Raw genomic sequence first — 25846 nt, forward strand, 5'->3', positions numbered from 1 at the left:
GGAACCGATCAATGCAAGGCATGCAAGCATCCAAACATTCTTTAATTTAGCAGGGTTTCTGTTAGAAAAAGAGGGAAGCCATTTTTGCTGCTTCCTTTTTTTTCCTGCAGTTCACTGTGCTCCAAGCCCCACACTTCCACATGTGCTATAGAAGATTGCTGCAGAAAGTTGTAGAATTCTTATAGCAGCAAAGATGATGGTGCAAGGGGGGGGATATTTACAGTGCACCATTCTCAGTAGCCTGCAGTGAAAGAAAGAACAGCATTAGATGCAACTCCAGATAAAGCCAGTAGAAATAAATCCAGTATCTAGCAGCTAAATTTTAATTTCCATCTATACTGAATAGTTTTATATTCCCAGGAATATAGTTTTGGTAGTACTTTCCCCCTTAAAATAATTCTAAATCTTCAGTCATCTAGTTATATGAAGGTATATAGTTATATAAATTCTCTGGATGACAGTCATTTCAATTCTGCTTTCTACTACTCCTCTGTAGCCACTACAACAAAAGTTGTTTTTAAATCTTAGTGTATGACTATGGGTAAAAACTGATCTCTTTTTATATATCTAGGCACTAAAATATGAAACCTATCTGGACAGCTCTCTAGTCAGATTCCTTTTGGCCCGCGCATTAGGAAATATTCGAATAGCACACTATTTATATTGGTAAGAGGATTTACATTCATTTTTTTAAAATATGTTACCAAGTTTTATATTCCAACATCTAAGTGGGTAAACAATGTAAAAGTAAAAAAGTGTATTGTTATTAAGCATTTTTTTATAATGTAGAAAATGTTTGCTGTCACAACTGAAAATATAGGGCCTGAACAGACAGGCCAAAATAAAGCTGCCTCAGGTCACTTTAGAGGTATGCTGTTTAAATGACACATGAATCTTAAGAGGCCAGAAGCAGTGCCAAAGCTACACTGCAGTCTTTAGGATTGGAGTGTGGCTTTGGCATGGATTCCAGCCTTTTAGGATGCATGCATCATTTAAGCAGCATACCTCCAAAGTGACCCGAAGCAGCTTTATTTTGGCCTGTCTGTTCAGGATCATACTTAACTAGGTGTTCTGCAAACCTTTAGCACACTGATTTGTTTCTGTTATTGTCAACTGCCTTTTTTCCTTTCAACAAGCTACTTTAGGTTGCAAACTGCTATGTCTTATATCATGTTCTGTAAAATGAATGCAGTTCACCATTCTGCAATTTAAGTGAGATGAAAATTAGTAAAACAAACAAAAACCAAATACACAGGTGACAAAATGATAAGCTGATGTTAACATTATGTTTAATGTAAGAAGGACCTAGATACAAAAATGCTTTAAAAATTTCTCATCACACATTTTCTAGATTAAGGTACGCCTGCTTGGTTAGATTGGGCTCCTTTAATCCTAATATAAATTCACATTACATAATGCAGTTTTTCCATGCCTCAGAGAACAATCCTATTTATGTTTACTCTGAAGTAATCCCACTGTCACAGTAAGCTATGAATCCTTGCTTATTAAACCACCAAGGTTACACAAAACATGAATGCTCCCTGCTCCTCCTATTGTGCAAGTGAAGCATAGCTTCCCATAACGTTTCAACCTGAGACTGTGGTTAGTTGTTCCCAAAGTAGCCATAATTCAGAAGTGAACTTCAAACCCTGGTTTAAAGCTGATTTTTAATCACAACTTGTTTGGGAACAGTTTTGAGTTTTGATAAGCCATTTTTAATATATTACAATTCCTGCCTTCCTGTGATTCTAAATCAGCTGTACTTGTGCTTAGTATTGCAGCATTCTCCCTTCCCTGTGTTGTACTGCTTTTACTCCTCGCATATGTAAATCAGTCCAGTATTCTGTGGCACTTTCAAGTTTCACTATTCTTTTTGTCTGCATATATGTGCTTTGTGAAAGAAACAAATGCAATGTTATATAATATTTCAGGTTACTGAAGGATACCCTGCATGATATTAAACATGGTGTAAGGTATGAGCATATCCTTGGTGCCTTCCTTTCAGTCTGTGGCAAAAGACTGAGAGAAGACCTGGAAAAGCAGACCAGACTGGTACAAATCTTAGGAATGGTTGCAGAAAAAGTCAAGCAAACAAATGGATCTGCCAGACAGGTTTGTTGAACTAGCAGATTATGTGTATATCTTAGTGAGAGCCAAGTCACTTAACAAAGTAAATAGCTGCTCAGTTCTCATTTTATGGCTGCATTCATGTTTAACAAACAAAATTCTTCTATTATATTGAGTGGAGTTATAAGTTAATATTGCATTTCTTTGAAAAAGTCTGGAGCCTTGAAGTTGTTGTAGGCAAAAATATGTAAGCAGAAATGCACGCCTCCTTGTGGCTGTTCCATTAGCCCATCCATTCTGTATAGACACACAATACACAGGGCCATTATACAATATGTAATATCTTAGCTTGGTTAATTACAACATTTCTCGATATGTGACTAAAATAAATTTTAATTCATCGTTGTTCATTAACAGGTTGTTTTGCAAAGTGGAATGGAACGTGTTCAGACATTCTTCTTAAAAAACAAATGTCGTCTGCCTCTCAGCCCCAGCCTTGTAGCAAAAGAACTCAATGTTAAGGTATGTTGAATGCCTACATTTCTAATTTAGTATAATATGTATCTTCTTTATACACATAATAATATCTCCTTAAACATATGGGGGGAGGTCCTAGCTTCATGGAACATTACTTTTTGGAGGGGAAGGTTGAAGTGTGATATTAGTATAAATAAATTGTCTCTGAAAATTGAGACTCCATTTAGCTGAAATTAAAATTTTGAAAAAGAAGTGCAGTCATAAAACTTTGTGGGTCTATTTCACATGCATTTTGAAGACACTAAGAACACACAAATAAGATAACCTCAGCTGGAAAATTGCATAATCATTTTACGTTTGGCTTGGATTACTTGTAATTGAAGACCAGTACCAAAATACAAAAGATGTTTATAGGGTGCACATTCCTGAGGGAGAAAATAGGACACTTGCAAGCTATGTATTTTTACTATCTTCTGCCATCCTCATTTCATTGGTAATTGAGACAAACAGAAAGAGAACAAAAAGTCTACTTTAGATTGTATCCTGTATGTTGTCTTTATAATACTAGAATGTACGTTAGTAAACATTTTAGGAGTCTATTTATAAGCCACTGCGTTTTAATATTGCAAATAATCCTAATTTTGTCGTAATAAATATAAAATGTCTTTGGCAGGCATGTTCCTACTTCAGTTCAAATGCAGTACCTCTTAAAATTGCTCTGGTAAATGCAGATCCCTTGGGAGAAGAAATTAATGTAATGTTTAAGGTACATTTTTCTATTTTTTCCCCTATTTGGGCAAACACAAAGACAGTCTTGTTGTAATGTCAACTGTATTAGTCTGATCCCTTTGAAACTATTTAGATTTCTGGTACACAACCAGAAGTTCTCCATATGTACAGTTTCTCCTTGCATATCACACTGATGTTGCTTTTAATATTTAAACTAGATTTTGAGCTAGAAGGGAAGCTGAATTGATAAAGTACATGTATGTGCAAGATTGTATTAATGGTTACATCTATTTAAAATTGCTTTGACATTATTAGGAATAGCACATCTAATTTATTATTCCCAGTGAATCATCAAATGTATTTCTCAAACAGCAAAACCCCATTTCTTCTTCAGGATCTCTGTGACTCACACATATGGGATTCTCTTGCAACTGCACAGATCATCTTTGAAAACTTCTAGAGCTAGATTTCTTTAGACGAAGGTGTGCCCCCCACCCCTCTATACAACACATGCTCAGTACTCCCTAACTTCTCTTTCATCTGCCCTCATGGCCGCATTGTAGGGATTGGCATTCTTTCTTGTTTTTTCTCTTGTTTATGACAGCGTCCTTCTAGAGGTGTGTCTCCTGCAGTAATAAAATACTTCAGAAATATGGCCATTCTAAGTGCCTCCTTTGCTTGAGGGAGTGCCTCCCCCCGCCCCCATATTGTTGATAAGTGCTCCCATTCTAGTGCCTTTTCCCACCAGGCTCGTCAGAATAGGATTTTGCATTCCAAAGTCCTTGTTTGGGAGTTGGTTATGAATCCAGCTGACCTCACCACTCAAAACTCTATGAGCTGTCTCATATGCTTCAATACCATCAGCTTTATCTTTTGAAATACCAATGGATCATGCTGGCTTTGACAAAATTCCCCCCTCTCATCAGGGAACTTCACTACCCTCGGCGTCAGATTTGACTAGACTTGCACAAAGCCCTCATCACCACAGTGATTAAGCCAACATACCACTACACTGATAAGCTGTATCAGTTCCAAGTTTCCAAGTTTGCCAAACTTTTCAAACATCAGTTGCCTAACCTAGTCATTGTGGAAGCGACTTCTGCTAAATTATCAAGGAAGCCACATTTTACCCTGGGAATTAAGAGGACCACAAGCTTGACACCATGGCTTGTAAATTCTATTCTACAATGTCACTTTCTCTTTGAGTTTCCAACTTTCAGTTCTGTGTTGGAGCATACCAACAGTACTTGTGAGAGAAAGTCACTCCACTTTTTGACAAGCTCCCTTAGGAAGATAGGAAGTTTCTCTGTTTTCCATCTTGAGGCTCAGTCCTTAGTTGCTCAGCAGGTTACTACTTCTCAGCACACTGCTGACTGTGGCGAAATCCCTTGCTTGAGCTCTTGCCTTGAGACATCATGCCTGGCTTCATTTATCCGGTCTCCACCAAAGCTTCTTTTTGATGAAATGGGCCTCTTTCATACCACCATGGATGAGACGTTGGAGCAAACTCAAAAGATGTGGAATACTGCCAAGAAGTATAACCTCCAGCAATCTTCTCACTAATACAAAAATATGTCTTGAGCAGGAACTGTACTGAACATGTGCAGTATGAAGGGGGGTGGGCCTTCAGCTAAAGATCTCTATGGCCCGATCCAGATGGGCCTTTGCTGCGCCCTCGTCATGTGCGAGGGCTTCTTGGTGGGCAGAGCACCCACATGCCCGGCAGCCCTCGCTTGTGACGAGGGCGCTGCAGCTGCAGCATGTACTGGTGATGTTGCATCTGCAACGTCCCTGCAACGTCACTGGAGCTTTGGAACACCGGAAGTGTGCCGCAAAAAGGAGCCACTTCCCGGCACTCCTTTTTTGCTCCGCAGGAGCACCGTGCAATTTGGTTGCTGCGACGCTCCTGCAGAGCAAATAGAGGCACCAGGGACGCGCCTCTTTCTGGCGGTTTGTACCCTGCCTAACTATAGAAGTTTTTGAAGATGGTCTGCACAGCCACACAGAATCCCAGGTGTATGAGTTCACAGATGACTACTGGAAGAATTACAGGTACAGGTAAGCAATTAGTTTTTCTTCTTTACATTCCCACTCTTTGCTCCAATTCCAATGTTACATGGCAAACCACGTTGCCACTTGGAAATTCAAGTTTTTGAGACAGATTTTATAATTGGGTATATAGGCTTGTTCAGATTTAAAAAACCATATATGCTAGACACATAAAATCCCTTCAATGAAGCAGTAGCTACAAGCTTGGCATTATAAAATACACACTGACTTGTATGTCCAATACCAGTTTCTGCTCTTCTACAGAGAAACTGCCCAGTGTGCACAGTTTGTCTTGCTAGTAGTCCTTCCATTAATTTTTAACCTCGCTTTTGTTCTAGGTTGGCGAAGACCTACGCCAGGACATGTTGGCATTGCAAATGATAAAAATTATGGATAAAATCTGGTTACAGGAAGGACTTGATTTGCGGATGGTTATCTTCAAGTGCCTTTCTACTGGCAAAGACAGAGGTATAAACCATTTGTCACTCTTAAAGTAACATAATGTTTTCCATCCTGTCTGGCACAGCTTTTTGCCTTGTTCTCCAGTTAGAGTGGCAGACTTCTCATAATTGCTCTAAATCTTCTGCGTGAAAGCATCTCTACATTTGCAGATCAAGCCAAAAGGAGGCTTCACTGGTGTAGTAGTGGTTTTGAGTGATCACATAGATTGAGCTATTAGATGTACTTGAAAACACTTTTACATTTTTTGAGCACTGGACTTTTCTAAAGTTCAAGCTGTGTCAGAGATCAGGGGAGTGCAACCTCCAGGAGTCAGAGAATTGCAGTGCTACCCCTTCTCAACTAATTGGGTTTTCTCCCTCAATTACAGTCCCCTCTTCTGGGGCAATTCAGTAGCATAGCAATAGCAAAAAACAAAACAAAAACAAAACCCTTAAGACAATTTTAAAAAATCATGTTTGATCAGGCAGTTTCATTTTAAAACAAGGTGTGTAGGGACTGCATGCCTCATTTTGAAGTGAGGTGTGCTTCAGAAAGTTTGATTTGACTTTCAAAATGAGCTTCATGCTCCCTTGTTCCCTTTATTTTAAAGCAGAAGTCCCAGTTTAAAGTGTCCGTATCACTAACCCCACCCCATGCCTAAAATTGGTGCTGCAGATGTAAATCCAAAGAAAAACTTTTTTTTTTTTTGCTACCACTGCCACAACATGTTAAGCTGTAGCAACAAGGGTCTGTTGGCTGGGCTCCAAAATAGCAAAGAGGTCACATGTGGTGCTATAGCATCCCTGCATTATAGCATTAACATGAATGATGAAGGAAATGCTTCTTCAGATAGAGCCAAGTATATAGCTGGAGAGGAGACTCAGATTTAAATTTTACATATGTGGCTGGAGACTCAGAATTGTAGGGATTCTCATATTGGCCACACTGTTAGGTCTAAAGATGCATAATATGTTAAATGGCCATTTTGTTATCCCAGTAGTTTTGATTTTATTCAAATATTGAGATAATTTAAGAATAAAATAGTATTTGCCTTTTTGTATCTTTAATTGATTTTTGATATTTATATGACCTTGATGAAATGGTTGTGGATACAAATCTTTCATTGTGTATAGTAGAATTTTCCAGGAAGCAGATTGATTTTACAGAAATATTTTTTTAAAATGTTTGAAGTTAAAACATAACTAAGCACATGATTAAAAGCAGTATTACTTGTTGAATTAAAGGAATGGTGGAGCTTGTTCCAGCTTCAGATACACTTAGGAAAATTCAGGTGGAATATGGTGTGACTGGGTCCTTCAAAGATAAGCCTCTTGCAGAATGGTTAAGAAAATACAACCCCACAGAAGAAGAATATGAAAAGGTAACTTCCATATGGCTCCAGAACATGGATGTGTTATTATATGGGATTAACAATAGTAATATTATTGAAAAGAGGACAGAAAAGTATATTTTTTGCCTGTAAAAAATCCAGCTTCAGCTCACGTTCAGGAAGTAGTAAGCAGAAGGTGCTTTATCACAAATCTCAGAGAACTGCTCATAGTAAGAGTAGACAGTACTGAGATAGAGGGACAAATTATTTGACTCAGTATAGGGTAGGGGATATTTATATAAGTATGCCTAAGAAATCAAATTACTACTTTCTAAAATACTTCAGGTTTTTCTAATCTACAGAATGCACAAGGAAAGGTTGGCATATAGATTTTTGAAAAAAATGGACTTATTAGCTTTAAAAAATAATGCTTACTCTGATTGTTGATGTAGGATATCTTGTCTGTCACTGCCTAATGCTTGAAGTAACACTTCCTACATATTGCCTGTTGGTTAGAATTTTATTAGAAGAATCTGTAGAATCTTCCATTTAAAAGCACATGAACTTTTAAGAATTACCCCCACTTTAATGTTGTTATTGTTGTGTTTCAAGTCATTTCCAACTTATGGTGATCTTGAGGTGAACCTACCACAATTAACCTGTTGCCTTTCCTCGGCATAATGTATTCAGAGGGAGGTTGCCTTTGCTTTCCACCAGGAAGACCTAGTGGCGCAGTGGTTAAATGCCAGTACTGCAGCCACAAGGTTATGAGTTTGATCCCAAGCAGGGCTCCAAGGACTACTTAGCCTTCCACCCTTTCTTGGTCAGTAAAATAAGTACCCAGTTTGTTGGGGGCACTTGGCCTATGCATTGTAAACTACTTAGGGAGTGCTAGTTCACTGATAAGCGGTATAGAAATGTACTTGCTATTGCTATTCCTCTGAGGCTGAGAGAGTATGATTTGCCCAGGGTTACCCATTTGGTTTCCATCACTGAACAGGGATTTAAACCCTGGTCTCAAGACTCTTAGTCCACTATACCTCACTGGCCTCCTGTTCTACATTTCTTAATATTTTATTAATCATAATAGGATATAAAAATACAGTTGATTATGTTACCCTACTAACATTTTGGTCAAAATGATCGAAACAAAATAGTTTTCAAAGTTTCCCAGGTATGTTGTCCTTCATTACTAACAATTTTGATAGCAGATCTAATTTTAAAATGAAAACAAGGTAGACATCTCTAAGTTGCACATAGAACCTAATGTTATTTTTTATTTCTCCATTCATTAGGCTTCTGAAAATTTCATCTATTCTTGTGCGGGCTGTTGTGTAGCCACTTACGTCTTAGGTATCTGTGATCGCCACAATGATAACATAATGCTTCGAAGTACAGGACATATGTTCCATATTGATTTTGGAAAGTTTTTGGGACATGCACAGATGTTTGGAAGCTTTAAGAGGTATGCTTTGAAAATATATGAAAATAATATGTGAGAATAAAATCACACTTCAGTATTCTGGAAACAACACAGCTAACTTTTCAGCTATCATAATGAATAATGATGGATAAATTTCTGTGGCAGTATGCTACATCATCTTTTTTGAAATAATGGCAAATATGTAAAGGTATGATTGTCATGTGGACTTTGCATCTGAAAACTTGAAAGTGTAATTTGGCAGAGGGAAACTTGCAACCATCTGGATTTTTCTGGACAGTTTTGCTTGTATTGCAGCTTCCTTGATCCCCAACTACTACTTATGCTGTCTTATTTTATGAGTTCTCAACAGCACAGCTAGTAGATGGGGATCAAGGAAGCTGTAATACAACCAAAACTGGAACTCCACAAGCAGCCCATTTCTAGCATAATTAATGAACTTGTTCAAACTTGCATTGATCTACAATTCCCACAATCCTGGCCAGGTGAATTGTAGCAGTTGTTGTCCGGTATTTCAAGAATATATGCTGATTTAAGAAGGTTGAACCCATGAGGCTTTCAGAGAGAAAGGGAGGAGAACATGTACTTTGACCACTTATTTGCCACAGCTTCTGCTTTCTGAAGTCTGCAATTTTAATTCCTGTTTAAAAGGGGGGGGGTTCCTAAGAGGATCCCATCCAGTTTGGACATTGTGTTAACATTATGGCATTGCACAGCTAGATTTGGCTATGAGACAATCGCATAAAGTTATATATTGCTGTTATTCTCAATATGTAAATATTGTCCTGTCAGAGAAATGGGGTTGGGGGATAGCTCTTCTCTTGGTCTGACCCTGTTTTCTTGATGTTCCATGATCAAACCAAAAACAGTGAACATTAGCTGCCAGTTCACTTTCAGGCACAGTTTAAAGTGCTAGTTTTGACCTTTAAGCCTTACATGTCTTGGGTCCAGATGATCGGAAAAACTGTATCTCTCTATATAAGCCAGTGCAAGCTTTAAAATCTGAACAGGAGTGCTTTCTCTGTCCCACCATCATCACATTTGATAAAGACATAGGAGAGAGCCTTCCCTATGGCTGCTCCCAGGCTGTGGAACATTCTTGCATAGGAAGTCCAGTTCGCCCCCTCTCTGCTTTCTTTCCACAGGCAGGTGAAGACATTTTTGTTCAGGCAGGCCTTTGTGTTTTAAAATATAGATCAGTAGTTGTGTGAGGTATTTTCTGTTATTAGTAATTATGTTTTCCACATGTTTTCCAACATTTTAACCATGGTTTTTAATAAATTGTTATTTAATTCTTTTTTAACTTTTGTAAAATAAGATTTTAATTTAATCTTGTTTTAAACTTCTGGAAGCTGTTTTGGATCCCATCCCAGCAGAAAGACAGGGAATAAAGTCAAATAATACATTTTAAAAATGAGTGCACTGTCATTCCATTTAGAATATATTTTCATTTTTGGTGTACCCAGTAAGTTTCAGTGGACACATTTATTTGTATCAGATGTCAACTAATAATCATTTGAAACTCTTATAAAATCTGTGTCTTGTTTGCTGACTTCATACCTTATATTTGTAGAAATTAGATATAAATCTTATGTGCAAGCACCATGGTTCCCAGAGTCCCTGAAGTAGATAAATGCCTTAGTAGACAACAAGTATAAAACAGCAAAATTCTGTACTTACAAATTTATATTTATTTCATTTTCTTTAATAGGGATCGGGCTCCTTTTGTGCTGACATCAGATATGGCCTATGTTATCAATGGTGGTGAAAAGCCTACTATTCGCTTCCAGTTGTTTGTTGATCTCTGCTGCCAAGCTTATAACCTGATAAGGAAACGAGCCAACCTTTTCCTCAGTCTGCTGTCACTGGTAATAGTTCTGTACTGTCATAGGTGTCAACATATTTTTTTTAAATGAGTAGATGTTGTGCTAGATGAGTAAAGACAACAACATGATATTCAAGCATAGAAACTGCCAAGTTTAATTTTTATAATTGTTCTTTTTAAGGACTTCCTTTTTAAAATATAGTACTAGTTTCTATTTCTATTGCATCATCATATTTCCCATTTCTATGCATGGTTGTGAAAGCTGATAGGAAGAATATCAGCTCATTTTAAATGTGGTGCTAGAGAAGAGTTCTACAGATACTATGGACCAATGAAGAGCAATAAATAGCTCCTAGAGCAAATCAGACCTGAACACTGCCTAGAAACCAAGAAGACTAAACTGAGACTATTGTATTTTGGTGATATCATGAGCAGAAAGGACTCGTTAGAAAAGATAATAATGGTGCTTTACAGACCACCCAAAAGGGCTGTCTGCCAGCACCGGTGTTTGCTGTGCAAAGGAGCTGCAGCGGACAAACAGCACAGCTCCTCTGCGCAGCAAAAAAAAAGCCACAAAAAGCGGCTTCTTTTTGCGGCGCCATTATGACACCGCAAAGCACCATTGGCACACTTGCGGCATTTTAATGGCGCCGAGACGTGCGGACGTTAAGCATCCACTATGTCAAAATGGCAGCACCCATGTAGAATGGGCACTGCCATTTTGTACGTGCTCGGCACGTACTAGGGTTAGGAGTGTCCGAAAAGGACGCCCCTTCCTAACCCTAGTACGTGCCAAGCATGTACTTTTGGGCAGCGTGGAACCCACCACTGCTTGGTAAGGTAGAAGACAGTTGGAAAAGAGGAAGACCACATTCCCCAAGTCTGCAAGACCTGAGTAGGGTTGTTGATGATAGGGTGACTTGGAGGTCTCACGTTCATAGGGTTGTCATGAGGCAAAGTCTATGTGAAAGCAATTAACAACATTTTCCAATTATGCACGTAATAATCCATTCAGTTTTTTTGCTATATAGATGCTCTCCTCTGGGTTACCAGAACTTACTGGTGTTCAGGACTTGAAATATGTCCAGGATGCTCTTCAGCCCCGAACAACAGATGCTGAAGCTACCATTTTTTTTACAAGGTATTTGCAGAAATGTTTTTAGTATTAAATGTGTTGTACATACTTAAATGTTTTAATGAACTAACCTGTGGAGAAACTTCAGGCTTGTAGCAGGAGAGAAATAGAATCAGAATATGTATTGTTGAAGGCTTTCATGGCCAGCATCCATAGTTTTTTGTGGGTTTTTCGGGCTATGTGACCATATTCTAGAAGAGTTTGTTCCTGACATTTCGCCAGGATCTGTGGCTGGCATCTTCAGAGAATGCTAACCTGGAAGAGGGAGTGAGTGCGTACACACACACACATACACACACTGTGTGACCCTGGGTGAGGAAGAGTGATTCTCATGTTAATCTGCATATTGTTCTGTTGTTGATGGCCTCCTTAGGGTAGGAGAATATGCAACAGAGGCAGACACTAATCCTCTGTTGCATATCCTCCTACCCTGAGGAGGACACCAACAACAGAGCAATACACAGATTAACATGGGAATCACTCCTCTTCACCCAGGGTCACACAGTATATATCTACCCACTCTCTTCCAGGTTAGCATTCTCCGAAGATGTCAGCCACAGATGCTGGTGAAACATCAGGAATAAACTCTTATAGAACATGGCCACATAGCCTGAAAAACCCACAAAAAACCAGAATATGTATTCTTAATCTTTCAGTTGCACATCTATAAAAGGAGAATAACATAAATTTACTATGATCTCTCCAGAGTGTTTCAAAGAAATCTGCAAGTAGTGTTTTTCTTTTTTCCTCTTTTTCATTTTTTGAAAAGGGACAGAGAGTTCACTTATGATGGAGGTAAATGTTTTGAGAAACTGACACAACTGCATATTCTCCTCAACTCTGGATTTAAGTGTGTGTCACTGAATTGTTCAGTATTGTACTGAGTTCTGCCTGATAGCAGCCTCTGACTTTTGTGCAGCTAGTGCTTAAGATATCTGAAAATGCTTTCCAAATGTAGAACTCACCATGTTCTGAAAGATAAAACTAATACCACATGATTTTGCTGCATGTATTATATGTTCATTCTAAATCTCATTTCTCCTATAATGATTACGGTAACTTATTAGAATAATTCTTTGAAATTCCAGTTGTGAATTGATACTTGGCCTTTTTTCCCCCTCCTACGTTTCAATTTTCAAAATTTGTAAAAAGCAAACAAACCACAGCCTAAAATGTTTACTGTACATTTACAGTATGTAAACAGACTGTGATTTGTGTTTTTCTGTTTTTAGGCTGATTGAGTCAAGCTTGGGAAGTGTTGCTACAAAGTTCAATTTCTTCATTCACAACCTTGCTCAGCTGCGATTTTCAGGGCTACCTTCCAATGATGAGCCCATCTTATCCTTTTCTCCCAAAACATACTCACTTAAGCAAGATGGCCGAATCAAAGAAGCATCTGTCTTTACATACCATAAGAGATACAACCCAGACAAATATTACGTAAGTGTATGGATTATATCTCGATTGAGCATATTTTCTACATCTCCTAACCGTTCCTAGAACCATCTTCCTTGCTGTCATTCTCATTTTAACCTGCATTGCTTCACTTCTTCCCCTCTTCATATTGTGTCTCAAGAATTTCAAGTTTTGCTGTTTTCCATTTCTTTTTAGTGCAGTTTGTTAAGCCCCATGTCAGGTCATTGTTTCTCACTACAGTTGTCTTTCTACATTTGCGGCCTTGACTTTTGCAGATTTTATTATTTGTGGGTTTGGTTAATATGTTCTTCCTAGGATTCTCTTGGTCCGCCAGTGCAACTGTGCCAGAAGTTGACCATAGAGTTTACTGGAGAACCTGGAAGTTCCTAGAGAAAAAACTTCTCTAAACATTTGTAGGTCCTCCAGCATGATTCTATGATCAACTTTTGGCAGATGTTGGCCATAGAGTTGCACTGGAGGACCTGAAGATTCCTAGAGTGGTGTTCTCTTAGGTAAAAAGAACAGTGTTTTTATTATTTGCGGTTTTTCCACATTCCCCTTACTCCAACAAATATAGAGGGACCACTCTATTTGGAGGCGATAGTCAGACTGGAGGTATGTGTATGGCTCAGTGACCCTTTCTTGGGTTAATGAAATTTATTAGGTAGAGATGTGCAACTCTTGGAAATAAAAAAAATGTCAGCATGTGTCTTCACTGTTCTTCCAAGATAATCTAGCAGGAATTAAGTTAGTGTTTTGTAGGTTTGTTGTCATTTCTTTTGGCTTGTTCAGATGCATAGCACACATCCATAACAATTTACATGGAGGCAGTGACTCCTTGAAAACAATCAAACTTCTGCTCCTTTGTTGTTGTTCATTTCATGAGTGGAAGTAGTTTTCTTGCTGTGCCTGAAAAAAAATTATGAAAACCATAAGTAATATCATCCTGAAGAAAGGACATGCCATTCGTCACAGTGTTCACAGTCCAAGATATTCACATTATCTTTTTGCTTGCCTTTATCAGGTGATGTTACATGGTGATAGTACAAAATTGAGAATCTGTTCTTGTTAAGTTGCTAAAATGTTTGCTTTCTGATTTGACAGATCTATGTTGTCAGAGTTTTAAGAGAGGGGCAGACTGAACCCACATTCATTTTTCGGACATTTGATGAATTCCAGGAATTCCACAACAAGCTAGGTATCCTATTTCCTCTTTGGAAATTACCAGGGTAAGTTCATGAAATCTCTATTTTTCTACATGTAAGAAAGCTAATGGGTTTGGAGTGCTCAATTTGAACCCACTGAATTTTCTTGAATTCTGGCAGTGGGCAAAATCCAAAGGAGTGGCTGATCTCTTGTTAGAAAGAAAAAAATAAAACAAAAAACACCCAGAGTGACTAGCTAACATGGATTTATATCGCCTCTGCAATGCCTCCGTGTATATCAGTTGCAGGGCCATGTGAGATGGAAGGCGCACCTGTATTCATGTCCTGCCAGTGGGCTTCCCATAGACAACTGATTGGTCACTGGGTGAAAAGAACGTTGAGCTAGATAAGCCTTTGGTCTGGTTCAAAACAGCTCTTCTTGTATCCTTACCTGTTCATGTATTTGTATTGCAGCTTTCCTAATAAAATTGTTCTAGGAAGAACTCACATAAAGGATGTAGCAGCCAGGAGGAAAGTAGAACTGAACAGCTACATACAAAGTTTGATGAATGCATCAACTGATGTATCAGAGGTGATTCTACCAAGTATATAAATGTATTTACTTTAGGTCTTTTATGTTGGATACCCTTAGTTTACAATAACATTTTATCTTTCCAAAACCAGTGTGATCTTGTCTATACTTTCTTCCACCCATTACAACGTGATGAAAAAGCCGAAGGAATTGATGGAATAGCTAAGTGTACAGGTAAGGAAAATTGTAGTTAAAGAAGGAAGGTCAACTTGGATCACTGTGATCTGAGTCATGGTAATACTTATATAGTCTACCAACATTTATTGATTTACCAACTAAAAAGAGTAAGAAAAAATATCTATGAAGGCAGGAAAATAATTATATCAAATTTACTTTTGAACTTTGTCTTAATTTTTTTTTTCTTGCTAGAGAGGGTGTGGGGAACATGGAACATTAATCCACACATTACTTCATTGGCCAAAGATGCCTGTTGAGGTTACTGAGTAGCTTATAAATAGAAAAAAATACAAAATTACTTAATTACTTTTATTAAGCTTATATATGGATAAAAATAGGGGTTTAAAAATAAATATTTAATTTATCAACTTTTGATGGTGGCATATATTGAAATTGCTCCAAGTGGAAATTTGCCAATTCAAATGGGGTCTGGATGTCAAAGAAAATCTCACCACAAAAATAATTATCAAAGGCAAAAAAAGCGATGACTTTTTGGAGTAGTGGTATCACTTTATTGATTTTATAAACAGAAATGGTGTTCTGTTGAGATTCCCATTATCACATCAGAAATTCAGGAGAGAGATACTGTTAAATTCAGTCAATTGAGACATGATAATGTCCATAAATTAGGGACTTAAGGACGCGTCCTAAGAGGCTGGAAACCATGCCATAGTCACACTCCAGTCTTAAGGACTAGAGCGCAGCTTTGGCACAGCTTCTGGCCTCTTAAGATGTGTGTGTCATTTAAACAGCATACCTCCAAAGTGATCCGAAGTAGCTTCATTTTGACCTATCTGTTCAGGCCCCATATCAGCTGATTTACTGATTTGTTGTTAGCTACCTGCATTTTACAGTATTGTGCTGAGCTTATGTTCAGTAAACTATTTGGGAGAACGTAAGAAAAATTACCCCAAAATGTGGAAGACATGTTAGTTGTTTTTTTTAAAAAAAACACATTAAATATACAATTTTGTATGTGTGTATTCTCCTACTTCCCTGGATTCTCTCCTTCCACTTTAATATTTCTTGGAAGCAGGGAAGAGTGCAATGCAGCCTTCCCTGTCTGTATTTCTGTAGCCGTTCTGTAGTGTATGTTCATTATAACAGAAGTACAGTGAGCCCATGTCATACGCAGGCACCTTTTATGCGGCTTTCAACTTACACTGAAAGCCGTGTGATGGGTTTGCAATGGCGCACACAACGCGCATCATGCACGAACCCCATTATTTTCAATTGGGCTCGAGCATACTGGCTATTTGCCTTATGTGGAGAGGTCTGGAACCAATCCCTCATGTAAAGTAAGGGCGCACTGTAGATTTCAGCAAATGATTCACTCTTGTATTTGAACAATCTTTCCACTTATAAGATGACTAAAAAAAAAAACACTCAAAAGCTACTGTCTTCTTTCTAGCCTCATCTATAAAGCTGTATAACACATTGTGACACCACAAAAATTGTAGTAAGTGTGAAATTCTAAAAGATTTGAATGAAGGAGAAGTAAAACAGGCATTCTACTGGGTTGGACATTATTTGTTGTGTGCTGTCTTCTCTTTAAATTTTTATAACCACAGACTTCATTGCAATCTTTTAGATTTTGCTCTGTAAGTAACTTCACACTGATTGGTGTCTTTTAAAGTGACCCACTTAGCCTCTGTAAGAAAAAACATAATCATAGCTGTTTGGATTATTTTCCAGATGTAAGCCCTCCAAGTCCTGTTTCAGGCAAAGTAGGAGGAGAAGTTAAGTTGTCCATCTCCTATAGAAACAGCACTCTGTTTATCATGGTGATGCACATTAAAGATCTGGTAAGTACACAAATGACTTTAGAAAATGCATGTGATGAATGTAGCACAGTAGTTGTTCTATCAAACAGTTATTTTCAAGAACTGGAGAGCTCCCAATTAATTTAAACAGGACCTCCAGTGTCCCATTGCTTTGCTTCAACATGGGAGGTAGTTGTGATTTTTTCCCCAATAAATGTTCTTGTTTTTAGGTCACTGATGATGGTGCAGATCCAAATCCATATGTGAAAACTTACCTGCTTCCAGATATACATAAAACATCTAAAAGGAAGACCAAAATATCACGAAAGACTAGAAATCCAACTTTCAACGAAATGGTAAGATAAAATACCAAATGACAGAGAATATTTCAGATTACATCTGTATTGTACAGATGTACTGACTTGATGAGATTTGAGGGTCTTGAAGGGCAAAACAAATGATAGGCATATTTCACCCTTGCTCTAGAACATAATTGCATTGTGTTTGGGGAAGGAGCAGCGTGTCTCAACCCCTTAAATATACCATGTGAATGGAGAGCATATCTCCCTCCTCACAGTGTATGGAAGGGTTAAAATTAGGGAAGTGGGAAATATATATCTTTCAAAATTTACCCTCCTCTTCTCCCAGAGTGCTTTAAGTTTCTTACCAAATCTCTCTCTCTCTCTCTCTCTCTCTTTGATAGCTTGTGTACAGCGGCTATAGCAAGGAGACACTAAAGCAAAGGGAACTGCAGCTAAGTGTCCTCAGTGCAGAATCACTGCGTGAAAATTTTTTCCTGGGTGGTATCACTCTTTCCTTAAAAGAGTTTAACTTGAACAAGGAGACTGTCAACTGGTATCGGCTTGCTGCAGTACCATACTTGTGAACCTCATAGCTTATAGAGGTGAATAGAACAAAACGAGTCATCTCAGCTCCATTTGTATTTGGTCACTTTTTCCTACTTGAAGATAACTCATACACTCTAGCATAAGACACTGCAATCCAGCACATTGCAGTTGGACCAGCCATCAAACATTTTAAACACAACTTCTGGCAAACAACTTCCACTTATGCTTTTTACTGTAATAATATTCAAGCATAGATATATGTATAAATGAATTGTATAAATGTAATATCTGTGGATAATGAACTTTTTAAGCATGCTTAGATGTTCCAAATTAAAACTCAAGGTTTTTTCATAGATTCGGTTTGGTCACGTTTGAATTGCTTTATACTCCTGCTGTCATTAAACACAGCACTGTGTTTTAAAAAGAACAAGTTAAAAAATTCTTCAAAATGTCAAAAGGGAGATTTGAATAAGCAGCTGGATTAGCCCCAGGACTCATTGGACCTCTTTGAGGCTATAATCAGAATGAGTGCCAATGATGAATGTTATAAATAATGGTGCCTTATTTTGCCATTCAACTGCTTCTTATACCTCATATCTGACATTTAAAAACATTTATCTTTTTGTTAACAAGCTTTTTTATCCAGCTCTTTTAAGAAGAAAGAATGTGGCTCTCTCTGTATGTTATATTTAACATTTTCCCTTCCACTTGTTCCATTTTCTTAGATCAGATTCAAATGACACTAACAGTTAACCTGATTTGTTTTGACCTTTTTGTTTGTATGACCTTAATAGTAACTGTAAATATTGTATGGGTGCATACTCAAATGGTTTTATGCCACGGTTGACTACAAAGCACATATTTCTCAGAAATTAGCCATTATGGACAGTGGCTAGGGTTTTGTGATTAGTTTCCAGATCACATGTACCAGACCCACATAAATTATTATACTCATTAGCCCCATAAAGCTGAAACGTTTATTTAAAAGCATGGAAGGCCAGAGGAGCAGTTGCTAGTTGAGAATACGTTGCACTAGAACCACTGAGTAGTGAAACTGACACAGTAACAGCTTGAGCTAGACTTAAGAGCTGTCAAGTACTCTATGACCACTCTAAGTGATCCACCACAGATCCTATTCAGTTCAGTGGAAATTGGCTTGCCCTTATAGGAATGAATGAAAGAAGCTCTACACATTTCTTGGGACACTGCATGTACATGCAATTTAATAACGCCAGTTAAAAATAGCTAATGTAGGAAGGGCATTTAAATTGCACAAAATGTTTAATGCTGAAGCCCAAACATTTTTGTATAATGATGACAGGGATGCCGTCTCTCAACTGTTCATAGTAACGAGCTTAAAGTAAAAGAATGCAATGATAAATGAGAACAAATGCTTAAAATAATACAATGATAAATGAGGATATGACAGACAATGACAATCTTTATTGCACAAGTAAACTAAAATATGATCTAATTTATTTCTTTTAAAGTATATTGAGTACTTACTTTAAAACCTAGTACAACAAATGGGAGGGAGAAATGGACATAAAATTTAATGTATACTAATATCTTAGATTATTTCTCAGTGTTAAAATTGCATTATAGCTAATATAAGCTACTTGCCATTTAAAAACAATAACCTAGTTTTGTTAGCTATAATACAATCTATATGTGAGTAGTAACCTATATAGTAAATAGAATAAACTAACTAAAAGATTGTATTTCCTGCACACTTGATGCTTTTCGAGATGCATTCCAGTCCATGAATAGAATCGCAAGTCACATACACACACAGGAAAGTAACCTACTGTTTCTATGAAATGTTCCATTAAATAAACTGAAAGCAATATGTACTCCTTTTTTGCAGTGTGTTACTAGAGCACAGTATGTTACAGCACAAAACTAGAGACTTAAAAGACTTGTTAGTAATGGTTTGTGGCAGCAGCTCTTGGCTGAATGTTGGTTAGAATAAGCACTGTACCTTACAGGAGCATTTGCCTGTGTCTTTTGTAGCTCATGCTCATGCTTGTGCCTTTGCCCACCTCCACTACTTTTCAGATTAAGTACACATTGACTAAAGCTCTCCAGACAGATGCTTAAAAAAACTCTTCTTCAGTTGTTAATGACAAATGAAAATTGTAGTACAGAAACAATATTAACTTTGCATTATGGAGGGGGGTTATTTACAGTGGTGTGATACACAAACAATAAATGATTGCCCATATTTTGTGGGGGGGGGGGACAATTCTGTATTACTAAAGCTGACATACACAAAAGGGGAGGAGGGAGTACTTGGGATAAAATGTAACTCTTTAATAAACAATGTTTTTAAAGTGTGGTCTCATGACATTTTTATATTTAGTTAATCAAATAAAATCTTGTGCATTGTATGTGGACTGCAGCTAGAAATAAATTTGTGTTTTATGTACATTTATTTTGATACTTTGAGGAATACATGTTGCTGTAAAAATCACTTCCACTTTTTCTGTACTATATAACTTGGCTATGACTTTGCACTGAATTTTTTAATATTACTGCCTTTTTTATGACCCACATATATATATGAAAGCATGAATGATCTTTGATATTTCTCTTTTTAAAATTACAATGGTATAGAAATCTTAGTATCTTGCCTTAAGCCTGACTGCTCTTTCTGGGAAACTGTAAATGCAGCTTTCAAAGTTAAGAAATCCTGTTTCTGATATTTGCATAATTTGGCCACGGTCTAATACAGAATTAATGTATGCTTAAATCTGTATTAAATTGTAGTTTATGCATGTTATATGGAGGAAAAATATTCAGGCAATATTGTACCAGTCTCATAATCCATAGGAATTTAATTTTCCTTCCATGCTTTATACTTTCATACTGTGACTAAAAATACAGCAAGTTTATAGATAATAAAATGTATTGGAGGCAAATGTACACATTTGCCTTTAATTATCTATTTATCTGTAAGAACCAAATATTTCAGTTGTATTACACTGATAGCTAATAAAGATGTACAGTATTTCTATCAATATCCTAACCCATAATGTATGGGTTTAATGTGACTCCATAACTGTCCTACAGGTACATTAAACACTATTCTGGAATAATGAATGTCTTGGCTCTTTTTCTTCAAATACACTATAGTATGTGGAAAATAAAAAAATATATAATTATAAAAATAGTGTTAGGGCTTTAATTAAAACCTTTGTCCATCAGTTTAGCAAAATATCTGTCTTTTGCTGTTATGAGTTCTGTTTATGTAGTTTTGTAGTATACAGCCCCTTGTTCTGTTCTGGGATTGACTATATACTACAGTTGCATAGTGCTTCAACAAGTACTTGCTTTCTTTCTTCTCCCGAGTCCAATTAGTCAAAGAGATGATTTGTTAAACTAGGCATTACAAATTATTGAAGTCCATGATAAAGAGTCCAGACCAGGTTATGAATCTTTCTACAAATCTGTGGTGGTAGGACTAAGTATGTAAATATAAGCCCATTCTCTGATTTTATACTTTGCAGTACATTTAAGTCAATAGGACAAAGTATTAACTAAAGAAGTCATACTGAAATCAATGGTATTATTTTATATGGCTCCAAACTAGTATGTTTATTGAGATTAATTGAGATTAATACCTGAGCTGGTATAGAATGGGAATCTGCTCTTACTAATAGGTGTGTTGCCTTCGGTATACCAGAAGCCAACCAAGTTATTGTGGTACATGACATAGAAACAGTCCACAAACATCTCTCCACATCCTTGTCAGCAGAACAGCAAATGGAAGAAGTTAATAAGTTGTCACTCATAATACTTAAAATCTGCTGCCTGAGATAGGCTTCACTCTGCTACTTAGGCTGCATCCACACTGGAGGATTAACACAGTTTCGCACCACTTTAACTGCCACAGCTCAATGCTAGGGAATTCTGGAAACTGTAATTTTGTGAGACATTTAGCCTTCTCTGTCAGAGAGCTCTGGTGCCACAACCATCTACAAATCCCAGGATTCCATAGCATGGAGCCATTGCAGTTAAAGTGGTGTCAAACTGGATTACTTCTGCAGTGTGGATGCAGCCTTAGTTTTACCAGCATGGCCCGCTTTTGAATATCTTTGCAGTTTCTAGAAGTTGAAGCAGAAAAAGTGCTGCAGTGAGTAGGAATGTGAGAGAGAGGGTCTCCTCCAGGCTGGAATAGATGGAGTATTGAGGGCCAGAGTAATAACAGCAAAATATCAAAATAGAAACCGCAGACAGGCTAAGTCACATTGTGGGAAAGTAGTGTGCAAGCTTGCAGAATTGTTAATTTACATTTCAGACTGCAACTCTGCTTTTGCATATTTAAAATGTACTTGGCTCATAATCCTTAAGTAGGAAGTACAGTTTTCTCCATGGCTTTGAAATACTGGCATGCAAGACATGCACACTGTTTGGATAACAACAGTTGAAAAAGGTGCAGCTTCTCCCAAGGAAGATGGGTGGCTTTTTATGAAAAGGAGGAAGAAAGAAGCATGTTCATAAACAAAATGTCCTATATTGAAATGCTTCTCTCGCAGCAACAACAGATAACAGGCTGAGGAATGTCTCTGGCACGAGTGGCATCCAGTAGTCTTCTGTTTCAATGCAATTCTGGGAACTGTTTCTTGGCATCCAGTGAGCCTCCCTACTTATTTTCAATGCCATTTTATAAAACAGTAAAATAAGTTTTAAAACACCAAAAGAACTAACAACTTAATTATCTGGCAAAAAGGCAAAGATGTGAAGCCTTCAGATGCAGGGCACTTTGTGCAGAGTGGAGCATGGACATGGTTGGAGTTTAGTGGGTTTTTCTCTTTCCCCCAAATAGATCAAATGCTAATAAGAGTCACATTAGGGCTGGAAACCATGAAGCCCTATTAGAAGAGACTTAGGGAGCTGGGGATGTTCAGCCTGGAGAAGAGAAGGTTAAGGGGTGATATGATAGCCCTGTTTAAATACTTGAAGGGATGTCACATTGAGGAGGGAGCTGCCTTGTTTTCTGCTGCTCCAGAGAACAGGACTTAGCAACATGGATGCAAGGTCCAGGAAAAGAGATTCCACCTCAACATTAGGAGGAACCTCCTGACAGTGAGGGCTGTTCGACAGTGGAACACACTCCTTTGGAGGCCTTAAACAGAGGCTGGATGGCCATCTGTTGGGGATGCTTTGACTGAGAGTTCCTGCATGGCAGAATGGGGTTGGACTGGATCAGGGCCCTTCTAGGGGTCTCTCTCTGATAGTATGACCCAGGGGCAGGTGGCAGTTTTACAGATACTCTGCAAAATGAGGCCCTTCTTGTGTTTAGAGACGCTTAAGAAACATCGTGCAGGAAAAGACACTCCTAGAAAAACGGAGCTTGGAACAGCTGGTTTGGGGGAAACTACAACTCCCAGACTCCTCACTGCATCATTTTGGGAGTTGCAGTCCACAAGAGGGGATGCATCTACACTGCAGAAATAACCCAGGTCGACATCACTTTAACAGCCATGTCGCCATGCTATGGAATGCTGGGATTTGTAGCTTTGAGAGAGATTAGGCATTCCTTTCGGAGAGCTCTAGTGCTACGACAAACTACATGTCCCAGGATTCCATAGCATTGAGTCATGGCAGCTAAAAGTGGTGTCAAGCCGCATTAATTCTGCAGGGCAGATGTGGTCAAAGCAGTTTTCAAAGTAGCTCTGTTAGATCCAAAGGACACTGGAGGAGAAATAATCCAGTTGGAGACCGCTTTAACTGCTCTGGCTCAGTGATAGGGAATTCTGGGAACTGTAGTTTTGTGAGACATTCAGCCTTCTCTGTGTCAGAGAGAGCTCTGGTGCCACAGTGAACTACAACTCCCAGGACTCCCTAGCACTGAAGCAGGGCAGTTAAAGTACGGGAGTCTCAAAGCGGTGTGTTTTGGACCTTAATCTCTTGTAGCATTAAAAGTTGGAAGGGAACGAGAGGAAAAGGAGGGAGGGAAGGAGGGGACACCATCTTATTTTACTGTTATTATTTAATGTTGTTGTTGTTGTTGTTTCTGGAGGAGCTTTGAGGGAGTCATCGCACTTCTTGGGATGCTGGCAGTGTCTATGGAAGCTCATGCAATTCCTCCTTTCCATCCCCAAGAAAGTAACTTCCTCCCCAGTTGCCTCAAGGAAAGACAGCCCTCTCGGGGTGGGGCCACACGGCAGAATTAGGGCAGTTCGAACCCGCTTTAACTGCCGTGGCTTCATCCTACTGAAATATTGGGCTTTGTAGTACTATAGCGAAGCTTCAGAGCCCTTTGAGGGGCCCCACCAAACTCCAAACCCTACACAGTCCTTGGATTCGCAGCGCCCCCTGAGAGGCCTCACTACAGACCCTACTAACTCCCGCCCTTCCCAGGACTGCGAGGGGAAAGGCCCGTCTGGCTCAGCGGACAAAACCATAGAGTCCCACTCCCTCACTGGCGGATAGAGAGGAGGCCCCTCCTCCGCCGCTCTGCCTCCCGCGCGTCTCTATGGTCCTGGCCGGGCGGAGCGGAGCCACCCTCCTCCCCTCCGGAAGCCGGGCGTTGCGCGTCGGCGTCACTTCCGGCTGGGCAAAGGCTTGATCTGCGCAGGCGCCTAGCTGGGTTCTTTCTTTCCGCCGCCGCCGCCATCATGGGTCGCATGCACGCTCCCGGGTGAGGAAGGGAAGGGGCCGAGAGGGGCTTCGGCCCGGGCCCTGGCTCCCCTGGGGGCCCTCGGGGGATAAGCAGAGGCACCCTGGCCGGGAGGGAGGAGGAGGAGGGCTCTTTGGGGCCAGGGAAGGGAAGGGGCAGGCTCGCCCCTGATCTACCCTTCGCTCCATTCGCAGATAGATATAGATATAGATGTAAGTATATTACATACACCTATATATCAGGTAGATGAGATCATGTTACAAATTGCCTGACCCCCAAATGTGTCTGGTTTGTGCCAGTTAACAGTCAGACCAAAAAGCCCAGCCTTGATTAAAGCGTAACATTTAAGAAAACCCCTGGGGTACAAGAAGGTCCTGGCTGCAGCCCAGCTTCAAGACTCATGGCCTGCTTGAATTGCCTTCACTTTCTCCTTGTGCTGCTTGGAAGCACATGGTCCTTTGGAAGCAGATATCGGCATTCATTATCAGCTGATGAACTTCTGAACTAATGGTTGTGTTGTCTTTTGTGACAGGAAGGGCCTGTCCCAGTCAGCCTTGCCCTACAGGAGAAGCGTCCCCACAGTAAGTGACCACTTCCTTATAAGCTCTGTCTTAGGGGCTTTCACAGAATGATAGCACTGGGGTTCTGTCTTTAACTGCTGTGGCTCTTAAATCCTGGGATGGTTGGTTTGATGAGGCATTCAAGATGCTTCACCCTAAACTTTAAATCCCAGGAGTCCATAGGAGGAGACTGTGGCAGTTTAAGTGGTATTGCACCACTATAATAGTGTCGTGTGAATGACCCCTGATTGTGGAAATGGCCTATTGGTGCATAAACAGTCCTAAAATGGATTGCTTTTGAACAAAGCTATAGTAGTATGCTGGACATCGGCTGGGCTGTTTAACAGCCTCCTGGATTTCATTAAATATTCCTTTATTACGTCTGTTTTTGGGCCATTGCCTATCCAAACTTCCTCTGGATAGGAAAATCCATGGATGCTCAAGTCCCATTGTATACAGTGGCATAGTAAAATGGTGTCCCTTACATAAAATGGCAAAGTCACAGTTTGCTTTTCATTCATGACATGCTAAGATGTGGCATGTTTGTTTCCTACTTAGCTTGCTTGCATTTGCAAACAAGGCAAATTCATAAGAAAATAGGAACCAGCTGACAGAGTTTTGCTAATGCTGCCTTGTAGAAACTACAGTTGTCTGTCTATGTGTGTGTTTTATTAAATTAATTTATTTTATAGCCCTAACTATCTACTAATGGCTTGCGGGGGGTTGGACTTGTGATGAATAGAGATCTGTGAACTAATCTGGCTGAAAACTGGACTCTTACAGTGGCTGAAGCTTACTTCTGATGATGTTAAAGAACAGATCTACAAACTGGCAAAGAAGGGCCTGACTCCCTCACAAATTGGTATGTACATTTTAAATAAATAATTCATACTTACAGTCTTAAAAATGTTTAATGTCAGTAAATTTAGCCAGATGTAGTAGATGGGTAGAACTTCCACAGCAATTCTTTGCCTTGGAATCTAATACCAGAGTGCTTAAGGATCTACTGGTAAGTACAGTTGCCCCTCCATTTTCATGGAACCCCCCCCTCAAAAAAAAATGGGAAATCACCACCATTTAAGCCCCATTGGCCTGAATGGTGGTGCCCCATTTTGTCCCCCTCCATTAGCCTCCCACAAACAGGTGAGGGATGCAGATTCCAAGTCCACAAAAACGGAGGGACAGCTGTAATTGCATTGCTGACACATCTGTATTTAAAATTATTA

The 25846-nt window shown here is 39.0% G+C and overlaps 2 protein-coding genes across 2 annotated transcripts in view; both read left to right on the forward strand.

Annotated features, from left to right (window-relative positions):
* LOC121927575 (phosphatidylinositol 4-phosphate 3-kinase C2 domain-containing subunit alpha-like) overlaps nucleotides 1-20527 on the forward strand; it is a 376515-nt gene extending 355988 nt beyond the window's left edge. Inside the window, exons 16-31 of the mRNA XM_042461292.1 lie at nucleotides 572-666; nucleotides 1932-2112; nucleotides 2485-2589; nucleotides 3218-3310; nucleotides 5661-5790; nucleotides 7008-7144; nucleotides 8389-8558; nucleotides 10246-10402; nucleotides 11391-11500; nucleotides 12727-12934; nucleotides 14015-14139; nucleotides 14530-14647; nucleotides 14740-14821; nucleotides 16520-16629; nucleotides 16818-16943; nucleotides 17291-20527. Of these exons, the coding sequence (XP_042317226.1) occupies nucleotides 572-666; nucleotides 1932-2112; nucleotides 2485-2589; nucleotides 3218-3310; nucleotides 5661-5790; nucleotides 7008-7144; nucleotides 8389-8558; nucleotides 10246-10402; nucleotides 11391-11500; nucleotides 12727-12934; nucleotides 14015-14139; nucleotides 14530-14647; nucleotides 14740-14821; nucleotides 16520-16629; nucleotides 16818-16943; nucleotides 17291-17473 (2130 nt within the window). The 3' untranslated portion in view covers nucleotides 17474-20527. The remainder of the gene's footprint in view (nucleotides 1-571; nucleotides 667-1931; nucleotides 2113-2484; nucleotides 2590-3217; nucleotides 3311-5660; nucleotides 5791-7007; nucleotides 7145-8388; nucleotides 8559-10245; nucleotides 10403-11390; nucleotides 11501-12726; nucleotides 12935-14014; nucleotides 14140-14529; nucleotides 14648-14739; nucleotides 14822-16519; nucleotides 16630-16817; nucleotides 16944-17290) is intronic.
* Nucleotides 20528-23972: 3445 nt separating this feature from the next.
* RPS13 (ribosomal protein S13) overlaps nucleotides 23973-25846 on the forward strand; it is a 3538-nt gene continuing 1664 nt past the window's right edge. The window contains exons 1-3 of the mRNA XM_042446771.1: nucleotides 23973-24081; nucleotides 24593-24641; nucleotides 25404-25482. Coding sequence (XP_042302705.1) covers nucleotides 24059-24081; nucleotides 24593-24641; nucleotides 25404-25482 — 151 coding nt within the window. The 5' untranslated portion in view covers nucleotides 23973-24058. The remainder of the gene's footprint in view (nucleotides 24082-24592; nucleotides 24642-25403; nucleotides 25483-25846) is intronic.

The sequence above is a fragment of the Sceloporus undulatus genome, chromosome 1 (assembly GCF_019175285.1).
Source record: "Sceloporus undulatus isolate JIND9_A2432 ecotype Alabama chromosome 1, SceUnd_v1.1, whole genome shotgun sequence".
Classification (NCBI taxonomy): Eukaryota; Metazoa; Chordata; class Lepidosauria; order Squamata; family Phrynosomatidae; genus Sceloporus; species Sceloporus undulatus.